This window comes from Nanorana parkeri, unplaced genomic scaffold, assembly GCF_000935625.1.
Source record: "Nanorana parkeri isolate BGI_ZX_2015 unplaced genomic scaffold, ASM93562v1 scaffold42, whole genome shotgun sequence".
NCBI classification, from domain to species: Eukaryota; Metazoa; Chordata; class Amphibia; order Anura; family Dicroglossidae; genus Nanorana; species Nanorana parkeri.
The window spans coordinates 7,648-35,273 of NW_017306310.1; the positions used below are offsets into that span (position 1 = coordinate 7,648).

General features: G+C 40.6%; 1 protein-coding gene across 2 annotated transcripts in view; it reads right to left on the reverse strand.

Moving 5' to 3' along the window:
- Window positions 1–241: 241 nt before the first annotated feature.
- Window positions 242–27,626, reverse strand: part of VPS33B (VPS33B, late endosome and lysosome associated) — a 30,137-nt gene continuing 2,752 nt past the window's right edge. For both annotated transcript variants that reach the window (XM_018571614.1, XM_018571620.1), the window contains exons 4-24: window positions 27,558–27,619; window positions 26,553–26,602; window positions 25,609–25,676; window positions 25,442–25,487; window positions 25,161–25,255; window positions 22,974–23,078; window positions 22,607–22,703; window positions 22,240–22,317; window positions 20,155–20,228; window positions 17,798–17,884; window positions 16,245–16,335; window positions 14,396–14,470; window positions 11,826–11,890; window positions 11,689–11,743; window positions 11,070–11,116; window positions 8,829–8,961; window positions 5,130–5,203; window positions 3,280–3,381; window positions 3,048–3,117; window positions 2,830–2,946; window positions 242–397 (exon numbers count right to left, since the gene is read on the reverse strand). In XM_018571614.1, the coding sequence (XP_018427116.1) occupies window positions 318–397; window positions 2,830–2,946; window positions 3,048–3,117; window positions 3,280–3,381; window positions 5,130–5,203; window positions 8,829–8,961; window positions 11,070–11,116; window positions 11,689–11,743; window positions 11,826–11,890; window positions 14,396–14,470; window positions 16,245–16,335; window positions 17,798–17,884; window positions 20,155–20,228; window positions 22,240–22,317; window positions 22,607–22,703; window positions 22,974–23,078; window positions 25,161–25,255; window positions 25,442–25,487; window positions 25,609–25,676; window positions 26,553–26,602; window positions 27,558–27,619 (1,671 nt within the window). In that variant the 3' untranslated portion in view covers window positions 242–317. The remainder of the gene's footprint in view (window positions 398–2,829; window positions 2,947–3,047; window positions 3,118–3,279; window positions 3,382–5,129; window positions 5,204–8,828; window positions 8,962–11,069; window positions 11,117–11,688; window positions 11,744–11,825; window positions 11,891–14,395; window positions 14,471–16,244; window positions 16,336–17,797; window positions 17,885–20,154; window positions 20,229–22,239; window positions 22,318–22,606; window positions 22,704–22,973; window positions 23,079–25,160; window positions 25,256–25,441; window positions 25,488–25,608; window positions 25,677–26,552; window positions 26,603–27,557; window positions 27,620–27,626) is intronic.

Here is a 27,626-nt window from a genome sequence, read left to right on the forward strand (position 1 = left end):
TACACTGAAACAGTTATTAAAATAATAAAGTTCCTTTGTAATAATATTTACAGTAAGCTGATCCGAGTCACAATGATATCTTTAAATATTTTTAAAAAGGCCAGTTTCCCCTTAACGGAGGAATATTTGATGGATCTCTTAATAACCGAGTTCCTTTAAGTAATCCACATGTATGTAAAATAAGTTATTTTTGATGGAGGCCTTTTGTCAGTTGCAGGGAATGTCTTCGTACAAGTGACTTCACATGTTTTTAGAATGTTACAAGATCATGGTGGTCCAGTGTGACTGCCTGTAACATGATAGTATTCTCCAATGGATCACGATTTAGTCTCTGTCATGGATTCCATCATCCGTGCAGCATTTGTTATAGACGTGGTTAGAAAAACAAACCTGCAACCTATAAAAAGAGAAAATATATACATAGTTGTTAAGGTTGAATAAAGACAACAGGTCCATTGTGTTCAACGTGTGTGTGTTTTATACTTGGTCATCTCCAGTGAATCGATCACACACAACATTTAAACACAATATTCTGCCGTTTAAGAATATAAGAGAAGAAAAGAAAACCATTTATAGCAGTAAAGTGTTGCACCCTGCTAGCCATAGATAGCAGTAGACAGTAAAAATGTAGCGGATACCTTTCATGTGGCTTACTGAATCTATCTTGAAGTACAAGTTTTGGAAAACACTTAAAGTGACACTAAACTCAGGAGTTAAATCTAGAGGTGCACCGAAATGGGAATTTTGAAACCGAAATAAAAAAAATTGTCAGGCCGAAACCGATAATGTTTTTTTTATTTTATTTTTTTTAAATCTTTTTAATATTTTATTTTTATTTATTTTTTAGCCTCCTGTGACAGCGCTGGCTGTCTCCGCCCACACACCGTTCTGCCGGACTGTGATAGGCGGCAGAGAAGTGTGGGAGGAGAGCTCAGCCTCCTGCGACAGCGCGTGCTGTCTCCGCCCACACACCGCTCTGCCGGACTGTGATAGGCGGCCGAGTGGTGTGGGAGGAGAGACGCCGGCCACTAACAACGCTCTCGTCCTGCAGCGCTCGGCCGGCTGTCACTTTCTTTTCTCCCCGCTGGAACACACAGCAGCGCCCAGCGGGGAGGAAAGAAAGCAGGGATGCGCCGATGTATCGGCCGAAACATGTCTCTTTCGGCATTATGCCAAAAGTGCCATTTTATATCGGTGCATCCCTAGTTAAATCTTAAAAATGCATTCCAGTACCTGAATTATTAACAATACTGTATCTTATTTGTGTATCACTCGGCTGTAGATCCTCAAATCATCTCTGAATTGGTGCCGACACTGTGCTTCCTTCTGGAGTGTGGCTACTTTTGTTCCCCATGGTCCCACAAATAATATACATTTGCCAATGCCAGTGGAGCTCTATGCTGGTTTTAAAATGTGTACCTAATTAAAGCTGAAATGTAGTGAAAAATATTTTGGCGCATACAGCTCCAGGGGCATAACTTACCTCTAATGAAGTCTTTTCTACCTCTTGTTGACTGCCGGTTACTATAAAAAAAATCATCCCTTCACTGATATACACGGCCAGATTATTATGACCACCCCATCAGTACTTAGTTGGGCCACGAGATGACTCCGCGAGATGTTGAAAGGTGATGCGAGGAATCTGACACTGCACTGTTGCCCTTCTGTTGTCTTGTACCAGTCTTGCCACTCAGCTGCTCTTGAACATTTAACGAATTCTGCTGTTTTGCTGATACTCGCTCCATGACTCCGAGCGCCAACAATCATCCCACTTTCAAAGGCTATTCAATCGCGTTGTTTAGCCATATCTTCAGAAAAAAATCACTTCTACTGTCGTGGTAAACAACCTCCCTATTTATAATGGTCTGGCCCTCTAGCAACTTCAGCTCGAAATTATAGCTAAATTGCCTACAAACGTCAGATGGTCATAATAATCTGGCCACTCAGTGTATATCATTCTCATGGCTATGAACTGCCGGAGCTACATGAGTTGATTGACTCGGGTCTAACAGTTTAGGATCACGCTACTAACCCTCCCACTCCTTCCCCCTCTTCCATTTAAAAACTCCTAGTATTACTTTCACAAAATGCAAAGCATTATTTCAATGGAGAAGAGGCAGATTAATGACTGACTCCCTCGCTTTCATTCACAGGATGCTTTGCAATATTCATAGCTGTAGCCTTTCTCAACAGACAGGTAAAAACAGGTAAAAAAAATGATAAAGGCCTGTACAAAAGGTGGGCCTTTCTTAGGCTGGGTTCACACCTATTCAACAGCATTTTTGATGTACGTTTTCATAAATTAAATCACGCGTTTTTGTGAGAAGATTGTAGCTCATTGATGTTAATGAGCAAACGCGCGTTTTCAAGCGTATCCTATTGAGTCAATGGGGCCAAAACGAGGTGTAATATGCCAAAAAAAAAAACGAATGTACTTGTTCCGGTGACCGGCGTTTTGCTTATTGCGACAGAACACTCAGATGTGTACAGGCCCATAGAAATGAATGGGATTTTTTTGGGGGGGGCATATTTTTTTAGTGTTTTTTAGGACAGAAAAAGTGCTACAAACGCTATGTGTGAACCAAGCCTTACTGTATCATATTTACAAAGAAGAAAAGGTGGTAGAGAGATGTAAAGCTGCATAACTATTTGCAGAGAGAACAGTCAGATATCCGTCCCTGTGTGCTAATTGCATTACACGTCTTTATATCTTTCTACCATTTTTGTGAGGAAAAGGTGAAAAAACAGGTGTAGACATGTACTTAGCATTACATAAATACTAAAGTGTTCCAGGCAGTTATCAGGACTCAAATAAGTAATAAAAAGTACCCGTCTCTTTTCCCAGAAACCTCAAAGCTGAGATCTCGGAATATGTGCATCCTCCAAGGAAAACTGCCAGGATGATCCTCTGTGATTCTGAATACGAGTTCTTATCTGAGAGCTGCTCTGTAGGAGACAGAATCCCAGGCAGGTTATGCATGCAGCTAAACTACAGAAGAAGCTGACTACTTATGGAGCCATAAAATGTTTTATGAAAGCTTCCATACCTGCAAACTCATTGCCATTAAGTAGCCGTGCAACCTCTTCAAGACCTGTCCAACCTTTGCGGGCCAAAACCTGAAAAATTATTTATTTTTGTTGTCCGTGGCTTAGCAAAAGTCAAACAAACAGTACAGCTGTTCTACGGAAGCCTGAAGTATGACTGTGTCAGTTGAGATACTTTGCACTTCGGTTCTAGAATACAGCGCGTGTTTATGAATGAATGGAATGCTCTCCTACCTGCTCTATTAATTTACAACTTAATGGAATGTAAGCTCCACTGAAGACATACGCCATGTCCTTTGGGATTTTCAGATCATATTCTCCTTCCACACGTGGAATCTACAAAGACATTGGTTTATTTAGTTAATAATCCACAACAAGTGAATATCACAGACTTACTTGCAAGAAAAGCTATATACACATTTTGCCATGTTATTAAATAATTCGTTATGGCCTGTATATCTGGGGGATTAACACTGCTGTGATGTCAGAGGGTTCTCTTAAAGAGACACTGTCATGTTTGCCACCTAGAGAAAAGTGGCAGTGTCTCTGCAAATGCCCCACCTACCCCTATTATACTCACCTTACCAGTGATCCCTGACAGCTCCCTACTTCTCTGCAGTTGTCAACAATACCTGGCACTCCAGGGAGGGAAGAGCATGTGACCTCCTCCCCTGTGATAGTGCTCGGGTTTAGGAGCGAATTGTTTGGCCCAATCACTGTCACACAACCGGACATTACTGATCCGTGGGTTGCTGACAACGGTCATTTCATTTCACTGCCAGCTGCAGAGGAGGAAGGAGCAGCAAGGGAGTGCTGGTAAGGAGAGTATGGGGAAGGGGGATTTGGGTACTTTTGTAGAGACATTGAGGGAAGTTTATCAAAACTGGAGCAGACAAAATTTGGAGCAGATGTGCATGGCATCCAATCAGCATTTACCTTTCATTTTCAAACCTTTTCAAACTGAACTAAAGAGAGAAGCTGATTGGTTGCCATGCACGCTGCTTCAGATTTTGTCTGCTCCAGTGTTGATAAATTCCCTCCACTGTCTCTTTGCTCTGCATGAGATGCAAACTGTTTCTCTATAAGATACTGAGCTAACAAACATCTTATAAGAGCATGCTGTCATGTATGCACACAGACACATGCCCAATGAATTTGCTTTCCTATTGTGCATTCTGCATATGGTGTGTACTGTGTGTACTTTTTGTGCTGTGTTCATTTAGTGTTGTGTGTGCTTGAAGTGCACAGGTTTAACACGCAGAGCTCTACATCCGGTCTACTTGGGTATATGGTACTATGCTACACCCACACACTCATTTTTGATGAAGCGTTTGCTATTGTTGGTATATTGCTGGAGACTATATGTTGTAAAATTTCAGCCCAGAGGTGGGCAACTCTCGCCCTGCAGCTGTGCTTTACCTATAAATCCCATCATGCATCTGCCTCTGGGAGTTATGCCCGTGGTTGTCAGTCTTCCAATGCCTCATGGACCTTGTATTTCCACAACAGCTAGAGGGCCAGAGCTGCCCACCCCTAAATCAGCCTATCCCCCATGATTACACAGCCTATTTAGGGACATAGCATATCAAAGATGGCTGTGAGACTCTGGAGCGGCCACAGTGTTACACCTCATGTAGTCAAAGTCGTAACAAAATCATTGTTTACACTGAAATATAATTGTTATATGTTTTCGTCCCAGTTAGAACACTTGGTGTATTGGTGATGAGTGCACTTGAAAGCTTTTCTTCCCAGGTGGATCCAAAACTAAAAAAAAAGCCAAACCATTTTTGCTGATATTGGGCTATAAAGTAAAATAGACCCCAAACCATCAAAGTTTCCCTTTAGTTTATTCCCAAATATCTGTTTTGTCTTCCAGTTATTGATAAGAGAAATATGTTTACAAATTCTTTACATAAACCATTAAAAAAACATTAAAACACAGATAATATTAACACCAAGTTCACCACATTCACATGTGTAACAAAAACTTTACAAAGATTCCCTTTAACTCTCTGTAACAACATCAATCAAGAAGCACAGTGCATGGTGCTTCAAGCTGTACAATCAAATTCTATACCACTTACTAGTCCAAGTCTTTTGCTAATACCTCGGAAATGGCTCTTTTTGGCTAAAGATGAGAATGCATCGGTGATTTTTCCTAAAGGTAAAAGGAAATGGCAGGTGACATACAGGAAATTCAGAAAGGAAACATAGAAAACCGCTGGATTACAGTCTAAAGGTGGCCATACACTGCGAATTTCTCAAGATCCCATTCGGCCGCCATAAACTCGATCAGCCGACCAAAGGAGTTGGTCACAAAATGTTTGAACATAGCCGGTGTTCTGTTGAAATGGCCAACTCGTTGAGATCTCCAATTTGTGGCGTCACATACGTTGGAGATTTCGACAAGATGGCGCTAGTGAGCGTGCGCCAGCCCTGGCGTTTTTAGAATCCTTGTTGACTTCCCCAATTGCTGTAAGTGTGCCTGTGCGGCTTCACAATCCTCATCGAGTTCTCCAACTCCCGTCAATCCTTGTGCCATTGGGTGCCCACGCAAGCGTACTAACCCAAACGGGAGAACTTTATACTGCTCTTGGGTGCACTCACGGGAGTTGGATATCTTGACAAGTTGGACATCTCGATAGAACACCGGCAGCCGACACATCAGAGGAAACAGAGGAGGTTCCTCAATCAATGCTCTCATAGTTTTCTTGGAGGAATCTGCTCTACTTTTTTCGTTCAGCCTGCGGGTTGAAAGTAAAAAATAGAGCAGTGTATGACCGGCTTTGTTTTGTGAACTTTGAAACAAGCTGCTACGTTTTGAAACCCGTCTAGTGATGTAACAAAGTGAATTTAAATCATGAGATTAACGGAGAATGCCAATCAGGATAAAACAAGCCAGTACACTCACACATGGATGACAATAGCTGCGCTAGGAGTATAGTTGTGTTCTAAACAATGGACCAGCTGCAACAATCTGTGATTTGATAATCGTGTATATTAGTGCTAATTATGTTCCGCTTAGTCAAAATGTGAACAAATAAATCTCTCAAAGTAGAGAAGTGAAATTCACCTTGTGCTAGTGAACATAGGTGAAGTCAAAAATTAAAAGTTAAATATTCTGTGCAATAATACATGTAAAATATATAAATAAAAAATCTAGCAGTCTGTATCCCAACAAAAACTCTATCTATGCACATATATGGATACAAATTGTACAAATCCGTGATTCCACTCTAATTATTGCATAGTGCTACAAATATTATACTTGTGTTAAACATATAGGTGACATGACAAGTATCAGGTGCATAAGAAATGGTTATGCTAAGATGATATAATAGCAATATCTCTACTGTTACAATATATGTGTACAAAAACCATAACAGGTGTTGTTGTAGAAAGAAAAGAAGATGGATTTACTTTCCTTTCTTTGAAGGCATCAATGTGTCAAAAAAAAACTATTCAGTCTGTATTCATAATGAACAACGATTATATCCCAACAGCGATCTCTTTATCGTAGCGATCGGCCGCCTCTTCAGTCCCACATAGATGGGCAAGCCATACGCAGCTTCCCCCTTCCTTATCAATCAGATCACACCACGCCGTTTTTAAGTCAAAGAGACAAAACGCGTCAAGGGAGAGACCTGCCTTTGCCTCTTACAGCTGATGACTCTTTCGTTACATGTGATTTTAAAATCGATGATCTCGGGATACCGCCGATGGTACCGCGTGGTGTGATCTGATTGATAAGGAAGGGGGAAGCTGCGTATGGCTTGCCCATCTATGTGGGACTGAAGAGGCGGCCGATCGCTACGATAAAGAGATCGCTGTTGGGATATAATCGTTGTTCATTATGAATACAGACTGAATAGTTTTTTTGGACACATTGATGCCTTCAAAGAAAGGAAAGTAAATCCATCTTCTTTTCTTTCTACAACACCTGTTGTGGTTTTTGGACAGATATATTGTAACAGTAGAGATATTGCTATTATATCATCTTAGCATAACCATTTCTGGTTATGCTAAGATGATACTTGTCATGTCACCTATATGTTTAACACAAGTATAATATTTGTAGCACTATGCAATAATTAGAGTGGAATCACGGATTTGTACAATTTGTATCCATATATGTGCATAGATAGAGTTTTTGTTGGGATACAGACTGCTAGATTTTTTTATTTGTATAATTTTTTTAATATATTTTACTTGTATTATGGCACAGAGTATTTCATTTTAATTTTTGACTTCACCTATGTTCACTAGCACGAGGTGAATTTCACTTATCTACTTTGAGAGATTTATTCATTCACATTTTGACTGAGCGCAACATAATTAGCACTAGTACACTGACACAGTATCGGGTTATGTACACACTTGGTGCCTTTTTTTTCTACTCTGCACACTCAAAGCTGAAATAATTTCCCGTCATGTTAGGGAAAGTTTCTGATTGCTGGATGTTATTTCTGTTGGAAATGCAGTTGTGTTAAATGGCTTCAATGTTATTTGGAAATCACTTACCGGGGAGATTGCCTGATATAGTCTAAAAGGTGAATTATTCCCAAAACCTGTATTTCAGTTACAAATGAAGCTGGCAATTTATATTTCCAGCATCTGAACTAAAAATGTCACATCTGGGTGGACTGATCCTTTAAAGGGTATCTATGGTCAAAAACTAAAATTATATATGCATTTCTTTATTGAATTTCCATAAGTTCTATCCTACATCTAATAATCATGTCTATTTATAAGTTTTGTAAAATTGTTTTATTGAAAATGCCCATACTTCCTCAATGCAGTGACACAATTTCACTCAGCCCAACTTTCACAGAGTCTGCCTTTTCAACTACAACTCAACATGTGAACAATGTGACATCATCATTGCTTGCTGGAAGTAATGCATTACGGACTATATAGTCTTGAGAAATTGAGATTGCATCACATCAAGCAGCAGGGAAAGAGATGCAAAGCACTCTGGGAATCCAGGAAGTTGGTGAAAGTGATGGGCAGGTGAAAGGCAGCACTTACTATATAAAAGGGATTTTTTTAAGTAAACTTTGATTGCATAATCAAAAACAAATCCAGTGTGTATTCCTATTACAATGCTGATGTTATAAAGGAGAGGAAATGCTGGGGCTTTAGAACGCTTTTAAAAAATAAATGTGAATAATGTAAATCAGCAATATACCCCAAAATAAATAAATCACATTATATGCATCATCTGAAAAAGCTAATAACATGAAAAACTGACACAGTAAATATCACAGATGACTGCTAGGCAGCCAGTTGTTCTGTGTTAAGCTGGCCATACACCTATAGATTATCTGCAGACTTTCTATGGTCAGATATAAAAAGTGCAACAGATTCCTCCGTCTACGCTAAACTGTGTGGATGGAGGAATTTCCCACTGGGCCAAGCTTCAGTATCTTGCCAGTCGGCCCCGCTGGCTCTCAAAATACCTGAACAATCTGACTGGATGTAGGCATTGTTCAAGTATTTTGTCCGGAGACAGCAGCATGGAGGGAAGGCGGGGAAGGGGGACGGAGGTAGGGATGTGTGTGTTAAAAGTGTAACCCAACTATGACTGACTATGGCTCTTTTGTATTTAAAGCAAACCTATTATGACTATAAACTACTAAACCAAGATTGTCATACAGCTGCATGTATCATAATATATTATTACACACGCCTAGTTACCTCCTATGTATGTATTTCGTTGGGGATTTGGTGTGAAAACAAGATTTTACTACAACAGGTTTACTTTAACAGAAAGCAGAACTCACCTGCAGCTTTGTCTGTGACCAGTTTGCTGACTCTGCTCTCCACAGCAGTCAGCGTCTCTCCAGAGACTTGTTCAGTGAGAAGACCAGTTTGTTTTAGGTTGGAGAATGTCAGTAGGTGCTCTGGGCCATAACTCTACAAAAAGATACAAAGATGCAAAGCCTTTGTAAATATATTGTAACATTTCTAAACTATAACTTGTGACCCCCTAATGTTTTTTCACTGTAAATTTTTAGGGTGCTTAGATAGTTAGAAATGGTATTTACGGAATCGGAGATAAAAAAAAAAAGGAGGAGGAGGAAAAGAAAATCAGAAACATTGAAAAGAATTTTGAAGAAGAGGTTGAGCGGGCTGCACTGTAAATATCTTGGTGGAGACACTGTCCTTCCTTCTGGAGGGTGCCTACTTTTGTCCCCCATGGTCCCTGTGTGTGTTGTAAAGTAACCGCTCCAAGCTTACTTCCGGGAAGGACTATAACTTCAGTAAAAATTAACTAACTAAACGTGAGATTGTAGTCCATCACAGGAGTGAGCTTGGAGTGGTGGATACTTTACAACACACCCCATTTGACCATGGGGAACAAAGGTAGCCACCCTCCAGAAGGAAGGACAGTGTCAGCACCAATTCAGAGATGATTTCAAGATCTACAGCCGAGTGATACACAAATAAGTTCCAGTATTGTTAATAGTTTAGGTATGCGAATGCATTTTTAAGATTCAGCTCCTAAGTTTAGTGTCACTTTAAAGTGCATTTCCACTTTTGCAGCCAAATTGGGAAAACACCTATTTTATATTTGTTACATGTTACTCATTCACATAGCATAACTAAATTTAAATTGCTGCTTGCACAAAACACACTTAATTCTTAAATTCTTGGTACTGAATTTTCCTCGGGAATTAAAGAGGGATGGGTAGGGTAATGTTTACGATAATTAACCATGTCTGTACTGTGCTGGCAGATCGCAATATCATGTGTACACAAGATTTCAACAATGTCTGTCCTAACAAAGGGTTACAGATCTAGAAGCTTTGTATGTTAACCAGTTGACATCCGCGGTGTTAAACCCCCTTCCCATCCAGGCCATTTTTCAGTATTCAGCGCTGCGGTACTTTAACTGACATTTATTCCGTCATGCAGCGCTGTACTGAAATGAATTTTATACCCTTTTTTGGGGACAGATAGAGCTTTCTTTTGGTGGTATTTATTCACCACTGGGGGTTTTATTTTTTTACTATATTAAGGAAAAATTACCGAAATTTAAAAAAAAAAAAAGAACGGACGGCAAGAGGTTAATAAGGGGGGAAGTGGGGGTCAGTCTGTCCTTAATCTTTCTATGGGAACAGAACAAGTTTCCCGTTTCTGAAATTGATAGAGCAGCTTGCAAAGACCTGCAAAACAGATATCCAAAATGGCAAGTAATATTTTTTATTAAATATTTTTAGATATGCTATGTGAATAAAAATAGATAAACATACAGTGGGGGAGTTCTGAATTTTGCCTGTGAAAGTGGAAATACATTTTAAGGTCTCATTCACATGAGAAAAAGCCGGCACGTACAGCTCGTGCTGCGTGCAGGGCCGCATCGGGCAGCTCCCAGGAAGGACAGGTGCTGTGTGTGATTAGTACGCAGCACCTGTCCTTCTCTATGGGAGTACGCGGCCATACGCCACCCTACGCTCACCCCAAGTGCAGGTCCGTACTGGTGCGGGTGTCCCGGATCTATCCTGTCAGCGTACGAGTACAGACACCTCCACAGACGTGCACTTGAGGTGAGCGTAGGGGGCGTATGGCCGCGTAGTCCCATAGAGAAGGACAGGGGCTGTGTACTAATCACACGCAGCACCTGTCCTTCCCAGGAGCTGCCCGATACGGCCATGCACGCAGCACAGAGCTGTACGTGATGGCCTTTTCTCATGTGAATGAGGCCTAATTATCATATACAGTAACTTCTAGAATCTAGATTACTATCACATTTCAATTACAGAATGCAGACCAAAAATATCTAACTAACCGGTGCTACCCTTCACCGTGACTGCAACTGTTACTGACAGTCTGGTCATCTAGGTCCTGCTTTATGCATGATAATGTCCATCTGATTATCTGTCTTTGGAAGGTAAATGGACTGAACAGCACATTCTGCACCCCTGCAAGCATATTTTAACGAAAAGCAGATTTCCATGGACCACTCACGAAGGAAGAAGCATTTTCAGCATTACTGGTGAAGATTGATTGGCATGACATACCTGTAAGTACTGGGTCTTCAGTGATCGGTAATCTTTTGTTATTAAACCTGCAAACATGACAGTAACAACTTGAGACACTATTTCATTATGAACTACATAGAGAGTATTCACAAGTCTCATTCCATCTCATATCCCAAAAATAAGATTGTTCCTTATTTCACAACAGTGGGCAGAGCCATGCAAATCATTGATTCACAACCTATCAGACAGACGCACATCCAAAACTGGTGTAGAGTGTAAATGTAGCCTAATATTAAAAAGCCATGTATTCCAATCTGCATACAGCTGTTTCAGGCTTTTTGGCCATCATCAGTGTAGTGTAAGGAAACCATGGGTTCTATTGAGTAGGAAGTGGGATACAACATGGCAATATAACCAGTTATGGTGAAAAGGGACTAAAACAATCAGAGACCTTCCAACTGAATCAGTGCTTAGAAAAGAAAAGCCTTCTTAAAATCAAAGTTATTCACACGTCACGTTATAGGAGGCCTTTCTGTGCAACACACTAATAGGTTGGAGGGCTTCTTGATTGATTTATTCCCTTCTCACCATAATCTGTATGGTTATACTGTAACAATAACCTAATGATAAAGTTATAGTAATACAAGATCTCACTTACCATTCTCTGTAATGGACAGCAGACATAGAAGGCGTAAACTATCTATAGGGGAAATCTGGAAAATAAGATGCCAACCATTAAAAGAACTAACATCGATTTGTGTCCCTTTACAGTTATGTAATGTATGGCTGACTCACCTGTCTGTTAATGTGCTCTTCTACTACGCCAATGCTCTCTCGAATATCAAATCCTTCCAGTAATGCTATGTAAAAATATTGTGATCAAATACAATATTAGATGCTCTGTAGCTCAACAGTGGATACAAAGTATTTATTTCACATCATAGCACTGGGAGTAATGGAGTAATCATCGCAACCTATCAGATTTTACAAGCAGTCAGAAGTTTTTAACAGAAACTATACTTACCCTGTCCTCTCTATCCCCAACCTAAGCTAACCCATCCCAGGTGCATACTTACCAGGTTCATGTAGCTGCGACCTGCCATACTGTTTACATCTGAATATTGGGATCTTCTTCATGCTGTCCACACCTGTATAACCAATTCCCATAAACTTCTATAAGATAGTCTCCACAAACTATATTGGAAGTGTGTAGCTGGGGTAAGGAGGGGTGGGTTAGTTAAAGCAGAACTCCGGCCAATTATTTCTTAACCCTGGCAGTGGGGCTAACCCTGAAATGCTCGTTCTTCTCTAGGTCCTAAAAACATTTTTAAACCCAACCAATCCTTGAAGCCGGCTTGCTCTTAGACCGGTCGCTGGTGCCTCTGCTGCAGCGGTCTAAGGATCCTTGGGTCATCACATTCTATACATAGTGTAGAGGAGACAGACTCAGGAACCAGAGTAGCATCCAACTGGCTCCACAGTTCGGGTGAGTATACCTTTTTTTAGCACCTAGACAAAAAAGGAGCCCCAATGCAAGGGTTAAGAAACATTTTCCAGGAGTTCTGAAGAAGATCGGAGGGAGATGATTTGTTGTCATTGGCCAAACTGCACATTTCTCTGTAAAAGTACCTCAGTAAAAGCACTTCTTTATTAGTACAGCGGGGAATAGTCAAAATGTTTGTTTTGTGTTTGCAATGCCCCCCTTGGAAATTACACTATTTTCCTGTGTGGTCACAGATAGAAAGAGAGGAAATATATCTCCAAAAAGGCAACACAGGCAACCAGAGAATATAAGACCTTTCCCCACTCCATCTAGAACATCAAAGCTTTGGATGGAGTTCCACTTTAAGAGGGCAAAACAGAGATTTATAGAGGCACATCAAGCCATGCTCAAATAAACATTCTCAAGAGCTCTAAAGAACGTTACTGAAGCCTATAGATGCCGATAGAAATGCTGATGAATGTGACTCTAACTTCTTTTTACTGCACTGTTGTAATCCTCTCCTGCACACAACTTATGTCATATCAGGCTGACAATGGGAGTGCCAGTACTGCTTCCTGAAATGAGAGAGAAGGGGCAAAGCAGGGAAGACTGGCACAAAATCACACATGCAATTCTCTTATCTGTTGCTGTGGTATATGAACTGGAAGTGGGTGGGGAGGTGTTTAGGCAACTTCAAAATTCAGGCACAGGTCAGGCATGTTCCAGGAGGCAGAGCTGAGACTTCCTACAGAAATATTAATAGCCTCATGTTATGTAGGATTTCATTTTGTCTACAAATGATCTAGTGGACTACGGTAGGAAAAAAATAGATTACAAGACACATATATGATGTTTATCATATAGTTCCGGAGCATTTCCAAACCAATTTATCCAATTATATTTGCACACTGTTAAAGGAAACCTTTCTGAGAGATATACGATGGCTGCCATTGCTGATCTCCTTCAAATAATAGTTCCTGGCTGCTTTTGGCTGCAAACCTTACTGAATCATTGATGTAGACAAGCAAGCAGGTCAAAAAAAAACCCAGTAAAGTCACAACTCCTGACCTGCAGATTTAGCCTCAAAAAATAGTAAGGGTAAGCAAACTTTTTATTTGCACATCCAGGCCTGCACCTGTGCCGTTGGCCCCATCAGCTTCTATGGGGCTGAAAGACAGACATCAGACAATAAGGTTGAAATATGCAAGTGTGGACGCCAGATCAATAAGCCGGTGGAAAGATGCAAACAATCTCAAATCAATCTTGAGGGCCTCAAAGTAAGATCTAAGTATAGCAATTTGGATGGGAGGGGAAGAGTAATCTAGACCTTCTTAGGGGGGTGGGAGCAAGAATGTAAGGAAACTTTGTGGGAAATCTTTCTTTCCCTTTAACCAGGCAACTAGCAATTCCATAAGAAGAGGTCAGCAATTGCAGCCTCCACATTCTCCAAGTATAGATTTCCTATAAGCCTGTCCATTATCCAAATGGGTATAAAATGCAAGCCACTCCCCCCAATGAATAGATCTGAACTTGATCGATCGATACTTGTAATACTCTACGTAAACTCTACAGGCCTATATCATAAATGCAAAAATTGCTCTGGTTCATAAGGGGTATACAGATGAGTGAGCTGAAGTGGTTAAACTACTATCGTATGAAGGGGTTCCTGTGTGTCCCCGAAACGTCGCACTAAGTGTGTCATTTTGCTTTTGATGTACGTCAATAAATAGACGTAATCGATTTACTACTGGAGTGCCGATGTCTATTTCTTTTCTGCATTACTTTGACGGTGGCCATCCGTCGACTACTGAGCACCCAGGATACTTTGTTGGACGTGCGGTCAGGAGTGCAATGGGTACATGGACTGTAATCAGATACTCACAGTGCTCGGTTTTCAGTAACTCTTGAAAATCTTGTTTGGTTTTCCTCTTCATTATAGATTCACAGGCCCCAATATCTTTATAAAAAAATATAACTTATCATTACCGTTTTTACAAAAAATCTTTGTCGTCTTTTATCCTACATTCAAAAACAGCACAAAACAAATAAAATAAAAGACAAAAAAAAAAAGTATTGAAGTACTGAACTTTAGCAAAAACTTTTTTTTTAGTTTTGGATGAGTAAGAAAGGTTTATAACCCCCGTCATCTGTGTCCCATTTGCTAGCCACAACAGGAAGTTAGAGGAAATCTCTCCAAAGAGAGGGAAATCCCCGTTAGTCAGCAGGGTCCCAGAACTACTGTCCTTAGAAGAAGATATTTTACAACCCAAAATTTGGGATTTTCTTTCACTTCCAGTGATAACAGTTACCAGGACAAATAGAGAGGGTAAATCACAGACAGCAATAAAAAGCAGGTGTTGTAATTTCTCTCCACCCGATCGAAAATGTGAAAAATATACACTGAGTGGCCAGATTATTATGACCACCCCATCAGTACTTCGTTGGGCCGCCACATGACTCCACGAGATGTTGAAAGGTGATGCGAGGAATCTGACACTGCACTGTTGCCCTTCTGTTGTCTTGTACCAGTCTTGCCACTCTGCGTTCTGCACTAACATTGACTAGTCGCTGACGGCCACAATTCGCACGTTCAGACCCAGATTTTCCGCTGACAGTCCAGTCTTTAAACACTTTAACAACAGCTGCTCTTGAACATTTAACGAATTCTGCTGTTTTGCTGATACTCGCTCCATGGCTCCGAGCGCCAACAATCATCCCACGTTCAAAGGCTGTTAAATCGCGTTGTTTACCCATATCTTCAGAAAACAATCACTTCTACTGTCGTGATAAACAACCTGCTTCCCTATTTATAATGGTCTGGCCCTCTAACAACTTCAGCGCAAAATTATAGCTAAATTGCCTACAAACGTCAGGTGGTCATAATAATCTGGCCACTCAGTGTATATATAATTTTGGCTTTAGCTGCACTTCAAAAAACTCCAAGCAGAATAAAACTTAACCCTTGCAGTGGGGCTACACTCACACTGGAAGGGATAAGTGCTCATTTTGGGCAAGGAAAGAAAATAACAAAGATATACTCACCTGGCTGCTAGACCAGTACCCAAATGCTTCCGATAATTAACCCGATACTAGAACTTCTGGTATAAGGAAGCCATGCGGCGAGTCATTACACGCCACCTGGCTTCCTGATTGGCCGGGAAGCTGGCTCCATGCTCCCTGGTAACGAGGGAGCATGGAGCTGGCTTTCTGGCCAATCAGGAAACCGGACGGCGTGTAATGACTCACCACCCGGCTTCCTGATTGGCCAGCTTTCCGACCAATCAGGAAGCCGGGCGGTGAGTCATTACCCGCCCCCCCGGCTTCCTAATTGGCCAAAAAGCCAGCTACATGCTTCCTGTCACCTGGTGACGAGGGAGCATGGAGCCGGCTTTCCAGGCTAATCAGGAAGCCAGGCGGTGAGTCATTACAGGCTGCCCGGCTTTCTTGATGGGACTTCCGGTATTCAGAATACTTGTACTCTATACGGAAAAAACAGTATTGGTGCATCCCCATTATTTAGAAACGCTCTGATTTTGTGATACATTTGATATGATGTTCTGGTATAATACACAGCTGCTGTATAGAATGATTTAGGTTTAAAAGGGGCGGCATCACAAAAAATTATATTATTTGTACAGTAAGGTGACTGCTCTTTCCAAACAAAACAAAAAATCATCATTACGACACCTTGGTACTGCACAGAAATACAAACTTACAAAGACGGCACTTACGTAAACTCAGTAAACGATGTTCTTGTTTCAATCCCTTCAGTTCATGGGAAACAAAAGTCTTCATTTGCTTAATGTCCATTCCTTGACGTTTCTGGAACATGCAATTTATCGGGTAACAGAATGCATATAAACTATGAATGTTCATGCTACATGTTAATAGGCTGAACCCTCCCACATGTCATTGGTGTATTTTTAGTTCACTCAGCTATTAAAAAAATACACCACATTACAATCAACATATTGACATTCTGTGCTCAGTGACAAGACAAAGTTTTTATGGGGGGTTTTTTGTGTACACAAAATCAATCAACTTCCAGCTGTCAATTGCAAAGTAAGTGCAACAAGACTTTGTTTCCTATAAGCAACAGGAAATGTTCTTGTTGGCATTTTTCATACACAAGTTCCACACTGAGGCTGCTAACAAAGAGCTGCAACCAACCTCGTATTCTGATCAGATGAAAGCAGTGAGGAGGGGAACTCAACATCCCATAGAGAAGCAGCTTCTTTACAGGTCACTTAATGAACTCTCTTCTTTCAACTCTTCTTTGTGAAGCAAATTGTTAACAACTGCTGGAGAAGAGCTGGTGAAAATCATCAGATTTACTAGACCAGTGTCTTCCACATTTCTCAAACTTTTGTGTGAGAACTCCAACAGTTGTTGAATATTCATATAGGTGGCTCAATCGTATTGCAGATACACTGGGCCCCTTTGCACACACATATAATCTGAATCTGGGAGCTAAGCAGGGCAGAGAGAATGAGATGAACTCTGCAGCATTGTAGGATAGAGAGCAATGGATGGTGCCACCATGCAATCATAGGAAAATAAGGATCTTCACCAGCACACCTTGCTTTATGTGAATAAAGGACAAGATTATCACCATACCAACAGACAGCATGAGTTTTCAGGACCTCAAAGGTATACCAATTGCTAATGGTCAGTGTCACCTTTAGGCAACCCCGGAACTCCAGCTGTGATGAAACTACAAATCCCATAATGTATCTGCCTCTAGAAGCTATGCCTGTGGCTGTCAGAGTCTTGCAATGCCTCATGGGACTTGTAGTTCTACGACAGATGGAGTGCCGAGGTTGCCTACCCCTGAGCTATGCCTATGGGCACACTGCAACCTCTGTAGACCCCCTAGATGACCAGTTTTGGAAGAAAACAAAGCTGACACTGACCATTAGCAATTGGAAACCTTTCTTATGGCTCTCTGCTTTGAGAAAAAGATCCTGTAAGGTCCCAAAATGTCAGCTTATGATGCTTGTTATATAAATAATCTTGTCCTTAGTTCACATAAAGAAAAGTGTGCTGGTGAAGAGCCTTATTTTCCTATGATTACATGGTGGCTCATTCCTCCAATTCAGTGCCAAAGAACTGCGGGCAAGCCTGTGAGGTGTGGAACATATATGATACAGCTTTTCCGCTCACAATCCAGTCACCTTTCACTGTATAATTGTAAAACAATCAATCGGATTCAAAAGAGTTCAGTTTTAACTACTGGTACAACTTGGACATGGACCATTTGATTGCACAAATCCAATTTACTCACATCATACTGACTTTGGAGATTGCGAGCTTTCTGACTCAGAAAACTGAAGACATTGGAAAAATGCTCATTGCGAATTTCACCAAATACCTAGAAAGATCGCAAAGAAAACAGAATATGTTATTTATACACGTTATACAGCTTCCACAGTTCTGGTTCAGATGAAACCCCTTATTCACTGAGCCAGCTTAGTACTCACAGTTGTTTTACAGCTGCAGGGTCTCAGCAGACCCTTGCAAGTAATGTATGGAACCCAGCCTAACAAATTATTTTATGGACCGGCATAGTGGTCAGGAAAAGGAGATATCATGACAAAGTAGCTGCTGTGCTGCTTTGAGAAGAACAAAGAGTAATGTGCATATAAGATCAGAGTATTTTACCAGCTTCAGTTATAGCAACACTGATAATTGCAGATCTGAGAATATAAGAATAATCTACTATAAACAGCTGGCAACTCAGGAGGGAGTGCTCCACATTTAGGAATGCAGGGGAGATCCTTACAGCGCACAAAACTGAATTCCACAGGCAACTGTATAAATGTTAGTACAAATATATGCAAAGTGACTATGGGAAGGAAGGAAAATAACAAAGTCGGAGCAAACCAACAGCTTGTGTGCGTTTTCATAAAATAAAAATTGTCAGAATTAGGAGCAAATAATAATAATAATAATAATGACAACATTTTCATGATTTCAATAAAAAGAAGCCAAGATACAATATAAAATTTGATAGCAGCATTAAAGATTTGCTTCAAGCTGAAGATCAGGAATGTATTAGGAGTCAGTAGTGGGAAGCACATGCTTTCACTCATATGTTGCAAGAGCACAAGGAAGGCTGAACACAACTAAACCGTTATAGACTGCAAAGCCATTCATATACCTTGAGTTCATTTTAGCATTAAAGAACTGCAGTCTAAACAAAAACTTTAGTTTCAGTTTTACATGTTTAGTTCTATAGTTTTAATTGAATGGTTTTTCAGATCACTTAATATAAGCAATTTTGTCTTGCTTTGTAAAGCTGGCAAAATGGGTAAAGCTGGCATGATCGCTAATATACAAGTCAGCACATAGTAGACTACTGCCCGCTATATGCTCACATCTCAGAGCTGTGCTGCAGAAGGCAAAGATCCTGACAATATTGTCGGGATCCACCCTGCTGCCTGATTAGCAAACCGGCTCTGCCGAACGAATGTTTCAACAGTTTCTAATGACAGAGTTGTGTATAAATATAACCTTTTATAATTGTAGTAGCTGCCTTGTTTTAGAAACACAATACACAGTTGATTTCCCAAACAGACCAAACCAAAAGAATTGGTTGTCTGTGTACTCTCTGCTGTAAAATCAATGAGAACAAGTATGCACCCTCACATTTGATAGCCAGGGCACACCGAGTAAGAGGAGTGGCCAGATCTTAATTTTTGGGAATGCTTCCACATGGATATGGACATATAACTACAGCTTAAAACAGGGTTCATGCATCTGTCTCTGGGATTCATGCCTGTGGCGGGGAGAATCTTGCAATGCCTCGTGGGATTTGTAGTTCAGCAGCAGCTGGATGGCCGGAGTTTGTCCGCCTCTGGCTTAAAGGAAGCAGTCACATTCAGGCCTGGTAATTTAGCTGGAGTGTCAGTGAGTTGGAGACAGAGAAACACTTGGCCCTAGGCAGGGTAGCTACTACATCCCCCTATCCCTTAATTTTACATTTATAAGAATTGCAATAGGCATAGAGAATCTGACCCTTTTGCATTATCTGTAATGGCTTAAAGACATCAAACATAATTGCATACAAGTACATCCTTCCCTGTGAAGTGACAGGCAGGTATTCAACTTTAACCATCTGTGCTATCCCCTTTTTTACTGCACAAGCAGGGAGGTTGCAGCTAGACCCCCTGGACATCAACAGACCCTAGGCTCCTACCTAAATTGCCTTGTAGATGACAGGCTCTGGTTAGCGGTCACCTGAAGTCTGAAGGTTGCTGCCTGTCAACTGCCTGATCCCAACCATTATAGATGCAGAGGATAGGAGACAGCATGCGCTAACAGGCCATCAACTGTCAGACTTCAGGTGATCTTTGAGCCTTTTGAATGCCTTGACAATGGCAGCTCCCTTATTTTTATTATAATGGATTCCTTTTAGACGCTATTTCCTATTCTACTGGGTTGTCCATTTATACTATGAATGCCAATGTCCTATGAGATAATGGTGTTGGCTAACTCAGCGTCGAGCATAATCACTGTAATTTAATCATAATGGGGCTCTTGCATAATGGCATTGGAAGGTAAAAATATCACAGTGATTTAATACATTTACATGATTCTTCATAATATAATAGATATATAAAAGAGAGAGGAACTTTTTACCTTATCCTGGGAGTTTAGAAGAACTTTAATACTTTTATCCGAAGCGGTCACTTCTGGCCCAAACTCCACACTTCCTACGTATTTAAAAAACATGACATTTTATTTAGTTATTGTATTCAATGAACTGTCCCAGTCAAACTAGAAACTGCACATTACACTTGTGCTTCTAGAGGACAAAAACATATGCCATCAACATAGAAGCATATACTAAAGTTCTACACTAGACTTGTGTTGAGTTAGACAGGTGGTATTAAAATTTACTAATGCCATTCCAGGTGTCCTCTCACTGGATCTTCCATTAAAGAGGCTCTTTCTTAAAGCTGAACTCCAAACAACTACACAATTAAATCCAGATATGTAGGTAATAAAATTAAAATGTATTTTTACAATAATCTTGATATTAGCCTCCTGGAGTACCCTGCACAACAATACTATGAGTGTGCTATTGAAAGTAAACACAATAAGCCAATCAGGATTGTATTTGCGGTACTTTCAGTCTAACATCCTGCACATGTTTGGAAGGAGAGAGAGAACAAGGATAGTTTCATCCATGTGCGGCTCCTCCATAATTGCCCATCAGGACCGGCGCTAGCGCAAGGCAAGATGGGCACTTGCCTTACGGCGCCAGGGAACAGGGCGGAAAATGCCCATTCACAGGCTGGGCTGTGTCCTGGACAAGACTGCATAGCTTAACTAAAGGGTAGCCTGCACAGAGGGCTTGGAGCTGGTTGTCCTGTCTAAGAGGAACATCTGAATAACAAGAAGAAGGACTAAAAATTTAAAAACAAATAATCTATCAAGTAAAACAGTTCACACACTGCCTGGCCAAAAAAATAAAACTCACCAAGTGGATTTCGGGCAGTTTTATGATCTGGGCTTGCTTCAGTTGGCCAGATCTAGGTTCAGCAAAGTTATGTCCCCAAAAATTTAGATCAGCTGCCTATCTGAATATACTTAATGACCAGATTTTCCCATAAATGGATTTTTTCTTCCCTGATGGCATTGACACATTTTAAGATGACAATGCCAGGATTCATCTCGCTCAAATTGTGGGCGTGGTTCAGGGAGCATGAGACATCATTTTCACACATGGATTGGCCACCACAGACCTGACCTGAACCCCATTGAGAATCTTCGGGATGTGCTAGAGAAGACTTTATGCAGTGGTCTGAATCTCCCACTGACTCTGCAAGTGTGCCGTAATAAAAGATAAAGGCAGTCCAATGAAATATTAGAGTGTGTGACTTTTTTTTGGGTCAGGCAGAGTATATTTCAACAGTGTGTTAAGCTATTTGCCTGTAGTTTTGCTTTAATTACCCTAGGCATTGGGTCTAGGGTTATACAGGCCCTGTTACGACACTGTTCCCTTTTATTAGGACAAACTGCATTCATTTCAAAGAAGAGGTTTTCCATAATGCTTTAGTGGTGACACACACAGCACATGCTCAGGGGTGGCATACAGTGAATTAGCTTTGTTAAAAAATAATGTTTTGTGAAAAGAGGTGTACTAAAAACAGTTCAACAAAGCATAACAAAAGGTATTAAGAATCACATCTGCACAGCGTACAACCATGAACACTTATCTGTGTCATCATTTCCCAAAGTAACTGAAATAATAATAAAATTAAAAAAAATAGTAGTGGAGGGGCAATACAAAACATAAAAAGTTTCTCGGTCTAGAGCCATAGTATTTAGCAAAATGTAGACACCTGTACAAGCTTACAATCTAGAGGGATACGAGGTAAGGGATGCACAATGGTAAGCTCTGTCTAGAAGGCTAGACCACGCAAGACAAGCCTTTTACTCTGGTACTCTTTGGTTACTTTGTACACTGTATGATCAAATTATGAAGTTTATTTAAACATGCAAAAGTGCAGTAATCCATAGCAGGGGAAAGAACAACCTGGATATATCCCTAATGCATAGAAACTGATCACCCCTCATTATTCTGGCTACTGTCAATTAAAGATGAAATATAGTTGATCTTGAATACCAACACCTTGTGCAAATTCTGCACATATGCATGACACACCATAAACAAAATGCCAAGGGTAAAATCCTTGAATAACAGAAAAATTTCCTTACCGCATTTAATTCGGAAAATATCATCAACAAGCCCTTCATACACCACCTGAGAGCACAATGGGGTGACATAATCCACATCTGCAATTAACAAAAACAAAACAGCTTGTTTGTATTCTGTGTGCCCACAAGCATTGGAAATTTCACTCAAATAGGCAACAGCCTGCCTAGAAGCTGCACAACTTGTCTTGTACTTTATACACTAAGTAAGTTGATTTTTACACAGAGTTATCACAGTTGCTATCTAGGGATAGGGGCAATGAAGTAACCTACGTTCACCGCTGACTGATGTATTTTACAAAATTTATAAACAAATCGTGAAAAAAAAATATTTATGATACAGTATTAATTGCAACAATCCAATCCAAACCTCTGTCAATCATGAATACAAGTCCCATTTCTGGCTTTCGGTCTTTTCGATCACTTTCATCATCATCCAGGAGCTCCTGCCACATATCAAGGACCATCTGCATTAAAAATAGAAAACAAAAAATATATTTGTCAGACACATCTGTGCTGTACAAAATGTTTGTAATAACAATGTTTATAGAACCCTCCTTGCCATGAATAATGAAAGCTAGAACGGTCTTGCAAGTCTCCTATCTTTGACCTGGAACAAGGAGGTCGACTGGAGTTCTCAGCCTGGATGGAGACAAAAGTACAACCTTCCCCAAGGCCCACATCCTATTGCTAACTAAAGTACTAATGTCTAAAAAAAGGTGTAGTGTAATCCTTACCTTAGAACATCTTCCTATCCCGTATGCCTTTGAAATAGGACCAAAGATGGAATTCAATAAATTAAGAGCTCGGGCCACAGTGCCAATCCACCTCTGGTCTCCTTCCTTGGAAATAAATTCAATAGATAAATTGCTTTGCTCATACAGCACATATTTGTTATAACTGTGATTATCAGGAATAAATAATTGTGCACTCTGTAAGCTTTTTTTTAAGGATGTTAACAGGTCCAGGCAATAGGTCAATCAAAATCAACAGGTCAAGCTACTCGTCAATGGATAGATTGTGACCCTGTCGTGAAACTCCTCCATCAGTGGTCGCTGCGTCTCAGACCTCAGATTAGAGTGGCAATAAGCAATGTAGAGCCGAGGGACGTCCTCGGCTTATCCTTGCCTTTGATGCATCATATGACACAGCCAAGGGGAGACCTGGGATGACTTTCCTCATTCTGCTGGGTGCCACTGATCTGAGGTATAGTGAGTGAATTTAACAAAGCAAGGGGCGAAATTGTGCTGTCAGCGATTTTACCTTAGGGTGTAGATGTATGTACTGGAAGGGGGGGTATTTTTGCATGGAGGGATGTGTTCATACTAGTGACCTCTGCACTGCGCATCACTTACTCCTAACCCCTGCACTCTACATTATTTACTACTGACCCCTGTAAATGTGTATGGGCATTCTCTTGTAGGCAGAGCCATGAATAATTTCAGCACATCCAATGTACCATGTCACTGACCATGCCTTGGGTGAAAGGCTTTAACACAGAAAATGATTTCTCCCAAAACCATGTTGCTGTCACTTTATCAGTGCTTCTGACTTCGCAGAGATTCCTTTTATAAGTTATGAATACAGGTAGTTTAAAAGAAACAAATCCATTTTAATTAGAGCATTTAAATTGCCAAAGTATACAGAATTATGTCCCAAAGGTGTATAAACTATTAATACAATACTTTGTGTTGCCTACAAGTACCGTTGCCTGTAGTTCAGTTCCTTTTTTTTTTTTTGCTTGTGGAGGATCCTGAATTCTAAGTCTATGCTATATATTGTTTTTGTCTGCGTATTCTATTGTAATTGACATTGATCCCTACCTCCTCCTTGCACTAAACACCCACACCCCATCATACAACTGCCAAATGCCAACATCTAAGTGGCCGGCAGAGGCCCTGGCATATAACACCTGAATGTTGAGGGTGGGAATTAAGGCTAAAGCTGGCCATACACTGTTCTATTTTTTTCATTCAACCTGCGGGCTGAACAAAAAGAACAGACCAGATTCCCCGAGCATTGATCAAGGAACCTCCTGCTGTCTTCATTGTATTCTGATGGCGGCCGCCGTCAGAATACCCGAACAGAGCCGGCAGCTCATTGGCTGCCCACTCTGTTTGTACAAAGATTTTCCGACTGGCTCCTTTGATCAGCTGATTAAGGGATGCCGGGCCAAAAGCGTGCCCTACAGCGGCATAGACTTTGTGAATTTCAGACGGTTCCTGAAAAAAAAAGGCTGAAATTCGCATAATATTTGGCCAGCTTTACACTAACATAATCAAATATTTTGGATGGTATTTGAAATTTTGGCAGTACGTGTTAATATTTTCTTTCAAAGCTGCCATGCAGATACAGTATTTGCAGCTGTGTTCAAGTCTATCTACATGTTCATAATTAAATCTAATTTTTTACAGGATAATAATGAAAACAGACTAGCACATGGGACACATTATAAACCCCAAACATTGTGCTTTAAAGCAGTTTCATATGTATGCAGCACCAATAAATGATACAAATATTTGGCTGATCTCCGGGCTTAAGCATTTCGTTTCTGTACATCCCTGATATACTGATGCACAACAGAGTCCATGCCGCAATTGTGCCTCCAAGGCCACAGAATGAAATTAGGTTCACAGCTAACCAGAAACAATGCAAAGAGCCAGCACACTACAATCCTTGAAGATAATATACTTCCACTGGAACATAGTGACAAAGAGCAATACTGATATGTTCTGTAATCACAAGTCCCCTTTATCAAAGTGCAATGTTTTTTTATGGAACATTTGGAAGTAAAGGATCTTCAAGGATTTTGTAGTGCTGACGATTTGCATGGTTTTTGATGTACCAATGGACTCCCTATTTTTTGTATATGCAGATGAGTGTCAGCAGCTGAACATTAATAGGTGGATAAATGTAATACTCACCAAAAAATAGTCCCGAAAAAATTCTGGAAGCTCCATACTAATAATATCATCATCCAATGGAAGGAGGTAAAAAGACCATTCATCAGTGGTCACGTCTGTATATGAAAAATACACATTCACTTGCAATATTTCAATAAAACTAAGAAGGTAAATTCAAAATATACACTGAAGTATGCACTGTATGTGCTAAAGGTACATTTTTGCATGGTCACATCAAACTGGACTAATGAATGCATGTTAGATTATGTGCAACTAGGTACAATATTATAAACGGCACTTACCTCCATATACCCCCTCCTGCTCCAGAATCATGTCACATGTATAAAACTAATTGGCAAAGAAAGACATTGATATGTGATAAAGGGTCAATTAAAAAGAAATAGCCATTTTAAAAAAAAATAAAAAATAAAAAGATTTTTCTGCAACTTACAAAACTGTTAAAACTCACCTTTTGGGGGCTAAATATAATTTTGTACTTTTTATTCACTCTAGATTTCTTGTCTGCATTCACAAGGTCTGTAAAGAAATACATCCACTATTATGTATAGAGGAAAACACTGTGTTACCAGAAGCAGGTATATAGAGTGCAGCTAAACACACATTAGAGCCTGCTCCCACAATGCAAGGATTACCTGCTCATGTCCTTATGTCTAGGATACCTTCGTAAAGTTCTTTTATATCCCTGATCCATGCTTCAGCGCTTACCTCTCTCCCCTCCACTACAGCCTGTAGACTGTCTCTCAGTGTCCTTATGTATTATGCCCTCCTTACCATCTTGTCTTGAATTGTATTGTGATTGTGAAGTCTTCCTTCTATTGTAAAGCGCTGCGCAAACTGTTGGCGCTATATAAATCCTGTAATTACACAGGTCCCTAGTCATAAACAAGCACTTAACCCTTGCAGTGCAGGGATAGCTCCATTGCATGGGTAATTTTTTCCCCCCTGGGGATAGACTTTAATAAAAACACATATCATAAAGTGCACCGTGCCCTCCACCTCAGACCAAAAGTATCAACTATTTTCCATTAACACAGTCACTTGGATACCCTAATATCATAGACACATAACAAACTTGTGCTGTATTAAAAGTCTAGTTGTAGCGACTGGGAGAAACAGAAACAAAAGTCTGCAGCAAGAATAAATTGAGAGCAATCGGGGAAATAAAAGATGCTTCCTGGGTGCTACGGGTTATATCACCTTGCTACAGTCTTTTAGAAAAGCAAGAATATGCACCTAAAACCACCCAGTGAATCGGCCTCAAAGATGAATCAGTTTCTCTAGATTGTATAGTAATTAAGAAAGCAACATTACTTGTTAACTCTGCATTACATTTTAAAATAGTTAACAGTGATGGTATGAGGTATCCGCAAGAAGGAATGAAGTATCACTTACTGGCAATATTCTTCACATGCTTAACACGAGGTCTTATCAAAAAGCACAATCTGGAAACAAAAATACCAAAAAAAGGTTACTGCAGTTTAATAAACAAAGGGTAACCCAATGCTAATGCTATGAAACAGCAAAACTTGATGTCCTGGGCTCCAAGGAAGTTGGTTGAATAAATGCGGGCATCATTGAGCCCAGAAGATTAACAGCAGCAGAAAGCAGTGGATCTACAGGGGACAGCACTAGAACGGAGGTGAGTATTACAGCGAAAGCTACTCGTTTGTTTTTGATAGGGCTGCACCAATACCGATACTGAGTATTTTGGCGAGTACTTGTACCCCGCCCAAATGCTCCGATACCGGAACTTCCGTCAGAGGGAGATTTCCTCTGATCGGCAGTGCCACGAGAGATCATGGAGCCCGCTTCCCGGCCAATCAGGAAGCCAGGCCGTGAGTTATCGGGAAGCAGACTCCATGCAGATTGGCCGGGAAGCTGGCTTCCCAGCCAATCAGCATGGAGTCGGCTTCCCGGCCAATCAGGAAGCCGGGAGGCGGGTCATTACCCACTCCCCGGCTTCCTGATTGGCCGGCTTCATGATGAATGGCTGGGATGCCGGCTTCCGGCCACTCAGCATTGAGCCGGCCAAACAGCATGGAGCCAACTTCCCGGGCAATCAAGAAGCTGGGGGGGTGGGTAATGGCACGCTGCCTGGCTTCCTGACTACTCGGGAAGCCGGCTACTTGCTACTGAAAGTACCGGTATCCGCGAGTACCATAATGTAAATATCGGTTCTCATACTCCATACCGAAAAACGGGTATCGGTGCATCCCTAGTTTTTGACTATTGCTAAGCTATTTATTTTTTATTTAGGCCTGGAGTGGAGCTTTAAAATATATCCAATGATTACTTGCTGATTACATAACTGGAAAAAAGAGGTATATTTGCTTTCAGTTCCATGTTAAAATGAGAGACTCTAACTACAGGAGGAACAATGGAATTTCAATGACTTACTGGTCACAGTTGGTGTAAATGGGTTTGTTGTCAAGCTTATACAATTTGTCGACATCATGTTGCTAAAAA